At 36.0% G+C, this 12,351-nt stretch overlaps 1 protein-coding gene across 1 annotated transcript in view; it reads right to left on the bottom strand.

Annotated features, from left to right (window-relative positions):
• aplf (aprataxin and PNKP like factor) overlaps nucleotides 1-12,351 on the bottom strand; it is a 90,212-nt gene that overhangs the window by 12,882 nt on the left and 64,979 nt on the right. The window contains exons 7-8 of the mRNA XM_041252944.1: nucleotides 6,316-6,695; nucleotides 3,952-4,077 (exon numbers count right to left, since the gene is read on the bottom strand). Of these exons, the coding sequence (XP_041108878.1) occupies nucleotides 3,952-4,077; nucleotides 6,316-6,695 (506 nt within the window). The remainder of the gene's footprint in view (nucleotides 1-3,951; nucleotides 4,078-6,315; nucleotides 6,696-12,351) is intronic.

The following is a 12,351-nucleotide window of genomic DNA, read 5'->3' on the forward strand; positions in this document are numbered from 1 at the left end:
GACCTAAACCCCATTGAGATGTTGTGGCAGGACCTGAAACGAGCAGTTTATGCTCAAACCCACAAATGTCATTGAAGCAGTTCTGCACGAAGGAGTGGGCCAAAATTCCTCCACAGCGCTGTAAGAGACTGATCAATAACTACAGGAAGCGTTTGGTTGCAGTTATTGCTGCTAAAGGTGGCGTAACAAGTTACTGAGTCTAAGGGGTGAGTACTTTTTCACACAGGGATATTGGCTGTTGCATAAGTTTCTTTAATAAATAAATGAAATAAGTATAACAATGTAGTATCATTTGTTCACGCAGGGTCTCTTTATTCTAATATTAGATTTTCGTTGAAGATCGGATAACATTCAGTGTCAAAAATACAAAAATGCAGAAAATCAGACAGGGAGCCACTACTTTTTCACAGTACTGTATATACATTTTCTTTTCTTCAGACTGCCACTGTGGGACTAAAGAAAAAACAATTTAGGTAGTAAAAATTTTACAGTAAGATTCAAATATATTATAAACTTCAGTAACATTGTCACACTTATCAATCAATTATTAATTTGACTGCCAAACTTAAAAAATGCATTTGAGAGCAGGAAATTAAGTCAAAAGGACTAGACTTTAGTTTACAATAGAACATGTAATACAAAGACCAAACAACAATGTTTGCCCTGCTTTTACCCTGAAGTAGTTAAATAGTATGACAAATACAAAAAGTGTAATCGCTGTATTCAATAAAAACTAAATTAAAGAAAAAGGATACTAGACACTCATTTAGGGCGAATGTATCCAATTATTATTTATTTATTTTTTTACTGCAATTAAATGGTGAAATAAAAAAAAAAAAAAAAAAAAAAAAAAAAAAAAACAGTTGCAGCAATCTTATATATTACATTTAAAAGGACTGGTTGGTTATATCTGGCCTACACAAAACATCACATTGATTCTGAATTCAGCATCCAGTGTGCCGATGAAAGGTTAATTTAGCCTGGCAGACTGCCTGGGAAGAGCAGACTATGATCAGAAAATAACGTGTGTCACCAGTGCAATTTGAATAATTCTCTATTTTACCCTCCACTTGAAGAATGTTCATTTCTGTATTTTTAATGCCCAAGAAAGGTTACATTTCGTTATCATAGCATATCTTGAGTTCTGATTAAGATACTACATTTTCTACTACCATGTTTTTAATTAGCATTTTATCAATGTCTCATGTTATTTTATCAATAGTTTTATTTGCATCTTGATATAATTAACCTAGTAAGTGCCATTGTCCTCATTTGAGGAAAGGTTACTTTGTACTTTTTTGGAGCATTTATAATTGGTGTCTACTTTAACTATTTTGTTGTGAAAACTTACTAATTTTGTTACCAGCCAGTTAAGTCTAAATGTAATATATCGAATTTTTTCAAAGAAAAATATATTTGCAACTTACATTTTTGTTTTTTGGGTTTTTTTTTTTGTTACCATTTTGTAAAAGTTTTCCTGTTTATTTTTTGGCACAATGCATTGTAGCTTTGTATTCCATGTTGTGCCCCTTCGTTGTGTTGAAAAAATGTATTCATTTCTGGTGTACTTGCTGACATGTTATGGAATACCAACAATTACCTTAATCGCGTCACTTCCATTCAGTGCAGTTCATTGCTGTTATTGTTTTGGCTTGCATTCCGATTCCTCATACTGCTGTTCCTGTTAGCTGTTCTTGGACAGTCCTAATATCAGTATAATCATTGCACACTGATTGGCTAAGCTTTCATTCTGATCAGGATTTTACTTGGGCTCTTTTGTCTTGTGTCCAAATCTCCACCCATGTTTCTCTTTGTGTCAGTGCTAATTGGTTGATCAACTCAGGTGATTCCCAATTGCAGTGCTGGACTGCGAGGGGCTTCTGCCTCTGTGCTGGCGGTGAGGGAGGAGCAGGTGCTGCAAAGCGATTGTGCCTGCGCTCGACCGAAAAACGTGGTGAGCACTGCACAGGCATCACAAAGATACCACACATATTGATCATGCTTATCCTCTGAAGGGATAGGTTTCTTGTAGGTCATGCAAGAATAGAACCCAGGCATCGTTACAGCAAGACTGTATTGTAATGAGCACGGGTGATAACACTGTATGGTGCTCAGTATTGAAACACTGTACGATACGGTATGGTATGCATGGCATAGTGTCCTACAATGCGCGGTGCACGGTACGGTACATTACGGTGCATGGTGTACTACCATGCACAGAGATACGCTAATAATAATAATATTAATAATAATGTTATTTTATATAGCACCTTTCATTACAGAAATCTCAAAGCACTTTATGGAAAGATTAAAACAGTCCGCAACTTTCTTTGAGCACTGGATGCGGAAGCAGCTACCTTGTTTGTTTATGTCCGTGTTATGTGCCTGTGGTGAAGGGACTATGCGTATTGCTCAGATCTGCCTCAGTTTTTTTTTTTTTTTTTTTTTTTGGCTTCTCTCGGCCATTGAAAGCTTTTCTCAGCTATTTCTGGAGAGAAAACAAATAGGGACCTGTGCTTGACGTCTTTTTGAAGAAGTCGGACAGGGTCTGACATTGGACCGAAATGGAAAAATTGTAATGTCAGACATGGTCCGACATAGGACCACAAAGGGTTAAATTATTTAAACAATTTTTTGTTTCAGCAGTTTATCCCAAGGGGAAAAAACAAGCAGAAATAAAATAAGACAAGCTTATCTGACGACTTCTGATTGAAGATAGCAAATTTCCACTCTATCAAATGCTGAATCAGTCTCTGTGTATCTGAAAAGGCTGGCATAGAAAATTGCACTGGGTGCCATCCTGCACACAGTTTTGTCTCCTGTGGGGGCAGAGACAGATGTGCTGACATGGCAGACGTAAGACGCAGCTTTGGTAGAAGTGTTCAGTGTTCGGGTATAATAGGTTATCCCATTGTGTAATGGAATACATTTTGTACTTGAAAGGGAACATACTGTATTTGCTTGTTTTGTACAAAAGAGTATTTATATAATAAGTTTAATCTTTCTAATGAAGAACCTAAATTACTGGTGCATTAGGATTAACAGACATATAACCGAAGTCGCTGAACATGTTAAGGAGTTAGAAATATATTGGAGCACAGTAAATAATGTATTTAGTGAATGAAATAAAAGATAATGCTTTTTTTCTGTATAAACTTTGAATCAAATTATTTATACAAGCCTAATGTTTTCAATGGTGAACATAAAGCCACATGATTTTTTTCCCCACTCACAGAACATTAAACAATTTATTACAATTTACAATTAATTCAAATGAAAATTAGCTTGCTGCAGTTTTTTGCACTTCCATCTCACTCACCGTGATGCAGTCAGTTTATGCAATTACAATGATTCATTACTGCTCTAGATTTGATGCTGTCTATGTGTAGTTGAAAGAAGAAACTAGTCTTTTAAATACAATTTATTGTAACTTTTTTAGTGTGGTTCAGGGGGTAGGAGCTAGGGCTCACCCCCCATTATCTCCCACCGAAAATATCAAATCAGTTTCCCAATTTAAACCCTGGGTTACCCCCTTATTCACCATCTTGCTTTTTCTGTGCCTGTTTATAACAACTGTTTGTCAAAGTAAATAACATGGCAGAAAATCATCATGCTTTGCAAGTACCAGCCTTAATGCTTCTATGACTTGTTAAAGACAAATAAGTATTATACCTCTATGACACACATAATAGGATTAATGTGTTAAATGTTTGGATTCCATCCCAGCATATAAACCACACACACACACACACATTTTTACAGCCACTCGTTGAAATGAAAATACTGTAAAACAGGAAACATTTGCAGCAACTTCATTTTGCAGCTTTGGTGTAACAGAGATGTGAAATAATAATAATGTCCCATCTTTTAAGTGCAACACATCTCTAATGGGCAGCCCAGGGCTTTTCTGTCTGGAAAGAGTACAGTAATAGTGCAGTGTTTCTTCCTCACCTGTAACAGTCAGTCCCGTACGGACATTCTAGCCTGTTATCACTCTCATCCTCATCACTCGCCTTATCTTCTTGATAATCACAGTCACCAGGATGACTGAATTCTTGAAAATGTATAGGGTTTTTTCTACAAAAAAAAAAACACATTTTATATATATATATATATAAATATATATATATATATTATATATATATATATATTGTATACATACATATATCACACATACATATATATATATGTACATACATATATATATATAATATATATAAATATATATTATATTATTATAATATAGATATATAATCTATATATATTATATATATATATATATATATATATAATAAACACATTGTATATTCATAAATACACATTTTATATTGCACACACCATTCATTTTCTACCAGCCTCAAGTGCACTCTTAATATTCCTATAAACATTCACTTTACCACGTATCTACTAGATACAGGAAAAGCAGTTTTATGTTGTATAGTCACTGTTACATATTTAATTTGCCATGATTTACTACATTAAAAGTTATGGTTAGGATCTGCATCATCCCCACTTGATGTACATATCAAGGACAGAGTCAATAGGGGGAGGGTCACCATGGGTGAAGTAGTGGTAAGTTTGTTTTAAAGGAGAAAATGTATTGCAGAATGTAGTTCACAAAGATCAAACAAATTCTATTTGAGCAGAAAATACATTGATTGAAATTTGTCATATACCCTGTGGATAAATGAAATGATCTATAACAAGAAATATTGAGTATCATTAAAGAAAATAAGACGAATGAAGACGGAAGAGTTATGGGTTTTACTAACTTAATTTCACAACAATAAAAAAACTTATCCAGCCCTTCAAAGCACTTAAATATCACCAAGAGGAATTGATTAAAAAAATAATTGGATAATAAACCAGGGCAGAATTCATCAGGAGTTAGCATCAGAGCCGCCACTATTACAAGGTGCGATAACCCTGTTAAACGGTTCTAGTCATCTGTATACTGTAAAGGTCACCTACAGCAGCTGTGTTGTCCTACTCAGACACACCTGATTGTAGAATCACAAAACCTAATATGATCTGGGGATAAAATAATTAAACGAGGGCCAACAAAGTTTTGATATGCAATTTGAACTGAATTTTAATCAAATCCACAGAAGTCTGCAAAGTCTAAAATAACCTCAAATTTGTCAAGAACACATTAAGCCTTTACAAATCAATAGCTGGGATTTTTTTTGTATTTACTCTTCCTTTTGGAAGTCACTTAATTTGCTAAATGCTTTGTTAAATGTCCACAGGTGGTAAAATAGATCAAAAACCTGACTATCTATTATTTTTTAACCAACTTGAAAATATTTTTTAAAACATTAAACAGAACTTACATTTCCTAATTTCACCTACTCTCACCGCAGATATAAGATTAAGGAAATATGCTCACAATCTACATGAAAGATCCCTTGGTAGGAAGCACTATGGGTGCTCAAAGGGATGAATGGTATTCACAGTTTACTGTTTGATGGTATTTCAAAGCAACATCATCTTTAAATAACACATACTGTTCAGCTCTGTTCTTCAGTTTAATTACTATTTTTTCAGTTAAATTGCATGTGATCTTTGTGAACTCAGAGGTATATTTTTTCAGTGAAAGTTTAATGAAAAATTATTTCAAAGCATTGTTATGCTGTAAGTGCATTGCAATCATTTAATTTGTTTGCTCATACTGAAACCATTTGACTTTTGATCCTTTGCACATTTGCAATAGGTTGTTACCTGGTCGCACTGAGTTTAATGGCTAATGTCAGTGCTGTGGTGTGTTACAAGATATTAATGGAACTCCCAAGTCAATAAAATAAGCATTGCTTTTTGAGCGCAGGGTTTGAGCGTCTGTGTGATGAATTTAAAAATCAGCATTTTTTTTTTTCATGTCACTAACTGGTCTAACTGTTAGCCATTCCATTATTCTATAGAAAACCATGGAAGAGCAATGGTTGTTGTACAACCTAAGTTAAAGGAGTACTAAATGCTTTAAAATCAATTTACATACCTTCCTTACCCTGGTTAGCACTATAAAAGACTAGTGAAAGAAACTATAAACTGCATTATAAGCTCGGAAGCGAAGCCATAAGAGATGGAAAGCTAACTAACTAGTAACTATTGTGTAAACTATTTTTTTTTTAGTTGGCTCTAGTTGGTAGCCCTGTGCCTAAAATACAAAAAGTTAATCTCAAGATTCTGTTAGGCGTTTTTCAATTTTTGTGGTGTCTTTAGTGAATTCCCTTGCATAACTTTCTCCCTCTTATTTAGCATACATGTAAAATGTATTTGCTCCCATTTATGAGCGAAAAAGTTAAACATTCTGTTTACCTGTAGCAGCCCTTGCCGTACATACATGGGTTTCTTTTCTGGCTTTTTCCTGCATTAGCCTGTGCTGTGTCTTTGCTCCCAGACGAACCCGAGGCTTTGGTCTCTGGACTCTGCCTTTCACTGAGCTTCTCCGTCTCCCTGCAGGACGTTTCTGATTGCACAGGGCTGTCCTGCTGTGTCTTTTGTCTCTGGGAAGGGGCTTCCTCCTCATTACCACTCATTTCCCCGTCATTAAATTCAGCAGGCGGCCTGGCCTGCACTGTAGGGCTCTCTGCAGACTCATCATCACTGAGCTTCCAGACGGCCTTGTGCACTGAAGCACCAGGGTGTTCCTCATAAGCTGTTTCCTCCTTATTGGTAGCAGCTGAAGAAGAGGCAACCTGCAAACATGAATATTAAATTTATTAAACTAGAACTGGGTTTGCCTAGTAATCACATAATTAAAATACAGGCTTTTTATAAATTAAAACTTAGTTATAATTAATAAGAAGGCCTTTTCAATATGGCCCCGGAAAGAGGCCAGGCACACATATTTTCCCCTGGGTTTGATATCAAATTCTCTAAGTTGTTTATGTACCTGCTTAGATGTATGATTCAACAAAGCCTCCTCATCTAACCCATCTCATAATATTCTAAAACAATAGAGGAAAAAGCTTGAAGCTGAGTCTTGGAAATGGGGATAAATCTATGTAGGCATTGTGTGTCCTTAATGGTCAATGCTTACTTGAACCTTTGTTCTAGGTTTTTAGTACTGGCCATTTTTATTTTTTTTTTTGTTTCCAATGCTCGCCTTTCAATCAAAACTCCTCCTCAAACTTAAGTAAAAACTACCCCACTTAAGGAAGACTGATTACTTCAGTGTCGGCTGTGCCAGCCAATACAAAAATCAGCAACATATCATCAGTCACTACCATGAAACTGAACTTCATCAGAATTTTATTATCAATCAATCATATATTTTTTCTACTTAACCCTTTGCAGTCCTATGTCACTGGTCGGACATTACAATTTTCCCTTTCCAGTCCAATGTCGGACCCTGTCCGACATCATCAAAAAGACGTAAAGCACTAGTCGTTTTTTGCCGGAAAAAAGCCAAGAAAACCTTTAAATGGCCAAGTAAGACTGATAGGAGACAAAAAAAAGGGTTTATCTGATAGCTCCATACACCACATAGATAACACGGACATAAACAAAGGATATAGCTGCTTCTGCATCCAGCGCTCAAAGAATATCACAGACATTTGCTGAGCTTTTTGAGATGTTATAGTCATACAATAATTACTTGGATCCCATTATTGAGGAGTTTGGTGATAAAACAAGTGATCAGGAGAGGATTTATCAGTATGCATGTCTATAAAGAGGTATGTGAAAAATACAGCGAACAAGGGGTGGGGCTTGGCTGGAGATGCAGTACTGAGTGTGCTTTTGCGATTCAGTGCCTTTTAAACCTGTTTTACTCTGATTAACAATATTTCAAACAGCACGTGTAAAATATAACAGCACGTGTAAAAATAAATTGGACCTGACGCGCCTGACAAGTGCTGAATAAATGGACTGCAAAGGGTTAATAAAATGCCTCAAGGAGCTTCACAAAATCTACTTAAAAACAAGAAAATACCTAATTATAAGCCTGGTCGAACAGAAACGTCTTCAGTCTAATTTTAAACAAAGAGATTGTGGGAACACTCCTGATATCTCTGGGAAGAGCGTACCAAAAGTAACTGTCCGAAAAGAAGGTACACAAAGTACGCATCAACAGAGCGCAGTGATCGATTTGGGACATAATGCTCTATAAGTTCAGACAAATAGAAAGAAGCCAGGCCATGCAAAGCCTTTTAAGTAAGCAGAATTACCTTGTACTCTATTTTTTGAGTTACAGAAAGCCTAAGGAGGCCTAACAGTCGCATCCTGGAACGTGTCAAGATTCTAGCCGCAGAGTTATGAATCAATTGAAGCTTAGCTATAGAAGTTTTTGGAAGCCTGGCAAAAAGAGCATTGCAGTAATCCAACCTTGACGTAACAAAAACATGGATTAAGGATTCTGCTGCAGCTGTGTCCAAGTGAGTGTGGAGGCACTGTTTCCCACTTCTCTGACACCACGTGTGAACATGCTGGCTGGTTGTGATGTCAGGTCAGGAAGTAATGACAACAGTACTGCGAGTAAATGAGCTGTTGTGACGGTTTACTGAAAATAATAAATAAAACAGCTGAATATAACAAAACACTGCACACAAAACAAAATGGTACGTTGGCCAAAACAAATAGACAAACAAACAAACAAACAAACAGTGGACGAACACTAAACCAGCATCGTGCACAAGTAGCAATTGCTTTTTAGTTTTAATTTTACTCTCTCTCCCCCGTCCTTTTGCCCTGAACACCCAAACCCCATGTGTGTGAAACACTGGCTCTTTTATGCAGCTGTACCAAGACTCTATTGCTAATCAATCATTCAACTTGAGTCTCGGCAGTCTACACGTGAACTAATTATGCACTTCCCGTGCCCCCATACATACAGTATACCCATTTTAATCTGCACATGAAGTCACTGTGCAATCCCTGTGCCTAAACACAAATATACAATACATTACCTGTGCTACATATCCCCATTTATGCCCCGTGCACCAATATACATACACCAATAATAACACACCACATGCAACATAAAACACGCACATGTGCATTGAAGAAACAGCTAATTTTATTTCATACTAGTTACATTTCATAGCTATTTGTCAAATAGCAATTTAGTTTAGTTTTATTTTATTTTTTGTGTTGCTTAATTTCTTTTAAAGAGCTCCTAACATGAATATATCCTTTCAATACCTCAGTAACTGGTAGTTGTTCCGCCCCCCCCCCCCCCCCACTCCACTCAGTCATGTTACATCAATCAATTTCTAACATAAACCTACGCACATACTATAAAAGCTCCAGAGGTATAAAACATATTGCATTAATGAAACAACCGCATTCAATTTTCAACAAAACAACTAAAAGGAAATAAGTTGTCAACATGCAAGTGAAATGTTGTTAAATCTGCACTTTGCTTATGGGTAAGTAATATATTATGTTTTTATTTGACAGAATCTGGGATCATATTTCCTGTCTTAATTGTAGTATGAAAAGGGAACACAACCATGCATACTTTAAAACTGCCATTACCTGACTGTTTTTGACATGAGCATATTCTAGATGTGACCTGACATGGGGCAGTATTATCCTGACATACTCTGTGTGTGTGTGTATGTGTGTCTATATATATATATATATATGTGCATGCATTAAATGTGCTACACACTCACTGCATTCATTGGAAGCCAATTTCTCAGACATATGGTTTCCAGAAAACAAAAAAAGTAATAAGAACACTTGTAAAGCAACCTTCATCTACTTTTGAAATGTGATGTTTACCATCATATTGAGGCAGACCCATTTGCAGACAAAAAAAAGATGGAATCATGTTACCACAGTCCCTGCTGTCTGGCGTGAACTAAAGTATGACATTTTGATGCTTTAGCAAAAGTACCCCAAACCACTGTTCACGTAATCTTTGTAAATCTCTTTACAGCTTAAAATATTTTTGCAACCCAGTTTTCTCAAGTCTTTCACTTGAACAAACAGTTGAAAATCCATACAAATATTTAAATGAAGGTTGTGAAAAGCAAGGTGTTTCTGAAGTGCATATAAACAAATAAAAATAATCCTAGATTTCTTTTTTTCTACCCTTGATACATGAATTAATCCTTCCCCTAATAATCCTACCCTTGACATTGGCTCCTCTCACAGCTGCAATTACTTCTTAAATTAAAAATAAAATACTGGACATCAGAAATGAGATTCCACAGACACCTTCTATTAAGGAGGACTCAAGCACAATTTCTTGGTATTACTCACTTTCTTCCTGTATAGTTATAGTTTCCTCAGCACTTAAGGTAGCTGTGATAAAGCATATGCTTAAGAAACACAATTTGGACCCTAAATTCCTCATTAACTATAGACCAATCTCCAACATACCATTCTTAGATAAGGTTCTAGACAGAGTTGTTGCAATTCAATTACAAAAATGTCTAAATCTTAATGGTATATTTGAGAAGTTTCAGTCTGGTTTTCATTCTGCAGATAGCACCGAGACAGCCCTTCTCAGAGTTGTGAATGATCTGCTGATAAGCTCTGACTTGGGCTTTCCATCAGTTTTAATTCTAGATCGAAGTGCTGCCTTTGATACTGTAGACAATTCCATCCTACTGAATCATCCTGAAAGCAAGTCTTTCTGATAGGTTTCAGTTTGTCTCTATTGGGGAGGTAAAAAAATCGTCATCATCAGAAGTTGTCTTTGGTGTTCCACAGGGCTCCATTCTAGGTCCCTGGTTGTTTTCAGTATATCCGCAGACACAGAGTGAACTTCCATTGCTATGCTGGTGATACCCAGGTATATTTGTCCCTAAAGCAAGGAATTTCTTCTGCCTGGGTGTTATTAGCTACTTGCCTTACAGATATCACCCATCAGATGTCAGAGCATTTTTTAATATTGAATTCAAATAAAACAGATGCTATGCTAGTGGGCTCACAGAACCAACTATAAGGACATGTGGGACTACATGTGCTCGACCCTTGCAGTCTCACATCAAAACTTAAACAAATTAAAGAATTTGGAGGTCATCTTTGATACTGATCAATCATTTCCGTATCTGATGCCGAGAGACTAATGCATACATTTGTTTCATCTAGAATTGATTATTGTAATGCACTTTTTTCTGGTGTCAAAAAACATGTGGTATCCCACTTGCAGCTTGTTCAGCATACCGCTGCTAGAATTCTGACTAAAACTGTAACCCTGTTTTGGCCTCTTCACACTGGCTGCCTGTGCAGTATAGAAGTCATTTTAAGATGTTGCGGTTAACTTACAAGACCTTGAATGGATTAGCACCTAGTTATTTGCAGGAGTTACTGACCCTGTATCTTCCAAAAACCACACTCTGAGATCACAAGATGCAGGGTTGCTGGTTATTCCTAGGGTCAACAAAAGCAACACGGAAGGTAGGGCTTTTTCTTGTAAAGTTCCAAAATTATAGAATGCTGTGCCTTCATTTGTCAGGGAAGCTGGGATCATTACAGTTTTTAAGTCAAGACTAAAAATGCACTTTTATAAAATAGCTTTCTTGTCTTAGTGGGTTTTAATGTAACTTTAAAATTGCTGTTTTTGTATTATGTGTATACTGTTATTTAAATGTGTTATTTAAATAGTCTGATTATGGCAGCTGTGTGTGTGACATTCTGTACATGCTTTGCAATACTTTTGTATAAAAAACAATATATGAATGCAACAAATAAATAAATAAATAAATAGACATTCAGCACTAATGCTTGCTGTCAATACTACAAAAAATTCAGAACAATGCAAAATTTGTTTAAAGTGTGTATTTAGACTCAAAGAGCTAGTGATTGTTGTGTATAGTGAGTATTATTCACACCTTATTGTATTTTATCTTTAGCAAGTGCTGTGCATGTTTGTCTTGGTCCCTGGTTTGAATTGGTCTGACTCAAATTTAAATTACAGTAGAAGAGTCTCTAGATGGTCATTCCACACCAAAGTGATTACATTTTAGGATCTCCCACCTCATTGTCTCAGATTCTTGACGTCTTACTTGGAAGTACCTGGAAGTGTTTTAGGAAGAATCATGAAATATTAGCTCTTAACTCTCATAATTTTGAAAGTTAAGGGCCTATAGTTGGGGGATGGCAGTGACAGATGAAAAAAAAAAAAAACACTGAAAACGGGGCCATGTTTAAAAAGTCAGTTATTTTAAAGTGTTCAAGACATTTTCTCGGTATTCACTGCACACAGAGCTGCCTGTTTAGTAATGTGTCAATCAATTACCTATTAGTGATAATGCAATTCAGGAAAATGTAGAAAAAATTGCAAAGGTGGCAATAAAAATGCCAACTGAACCACTGCAGTTATCACTTTCACTATGGCCCCTGATTTTGGAAAAGGGCTTCATTTTTGGCGGAAAAAAATCCTCCTATTTTCTAAAG

The sequence above is a fragment of the Polyodon spathula genome, chromosome 6 (assembly GCF_017654505.1).
Source record: "Polyodon spathula isolate WHYD16114869_AA chromosome 6, ASM1765450v1, whole genome shotgun sequence".
NCBI lineage: Eukaryota > Metazoa > Chordata > Actinopteri > Acipenseriformes > Polyodontidae > Polyodon > Polyodon spathula.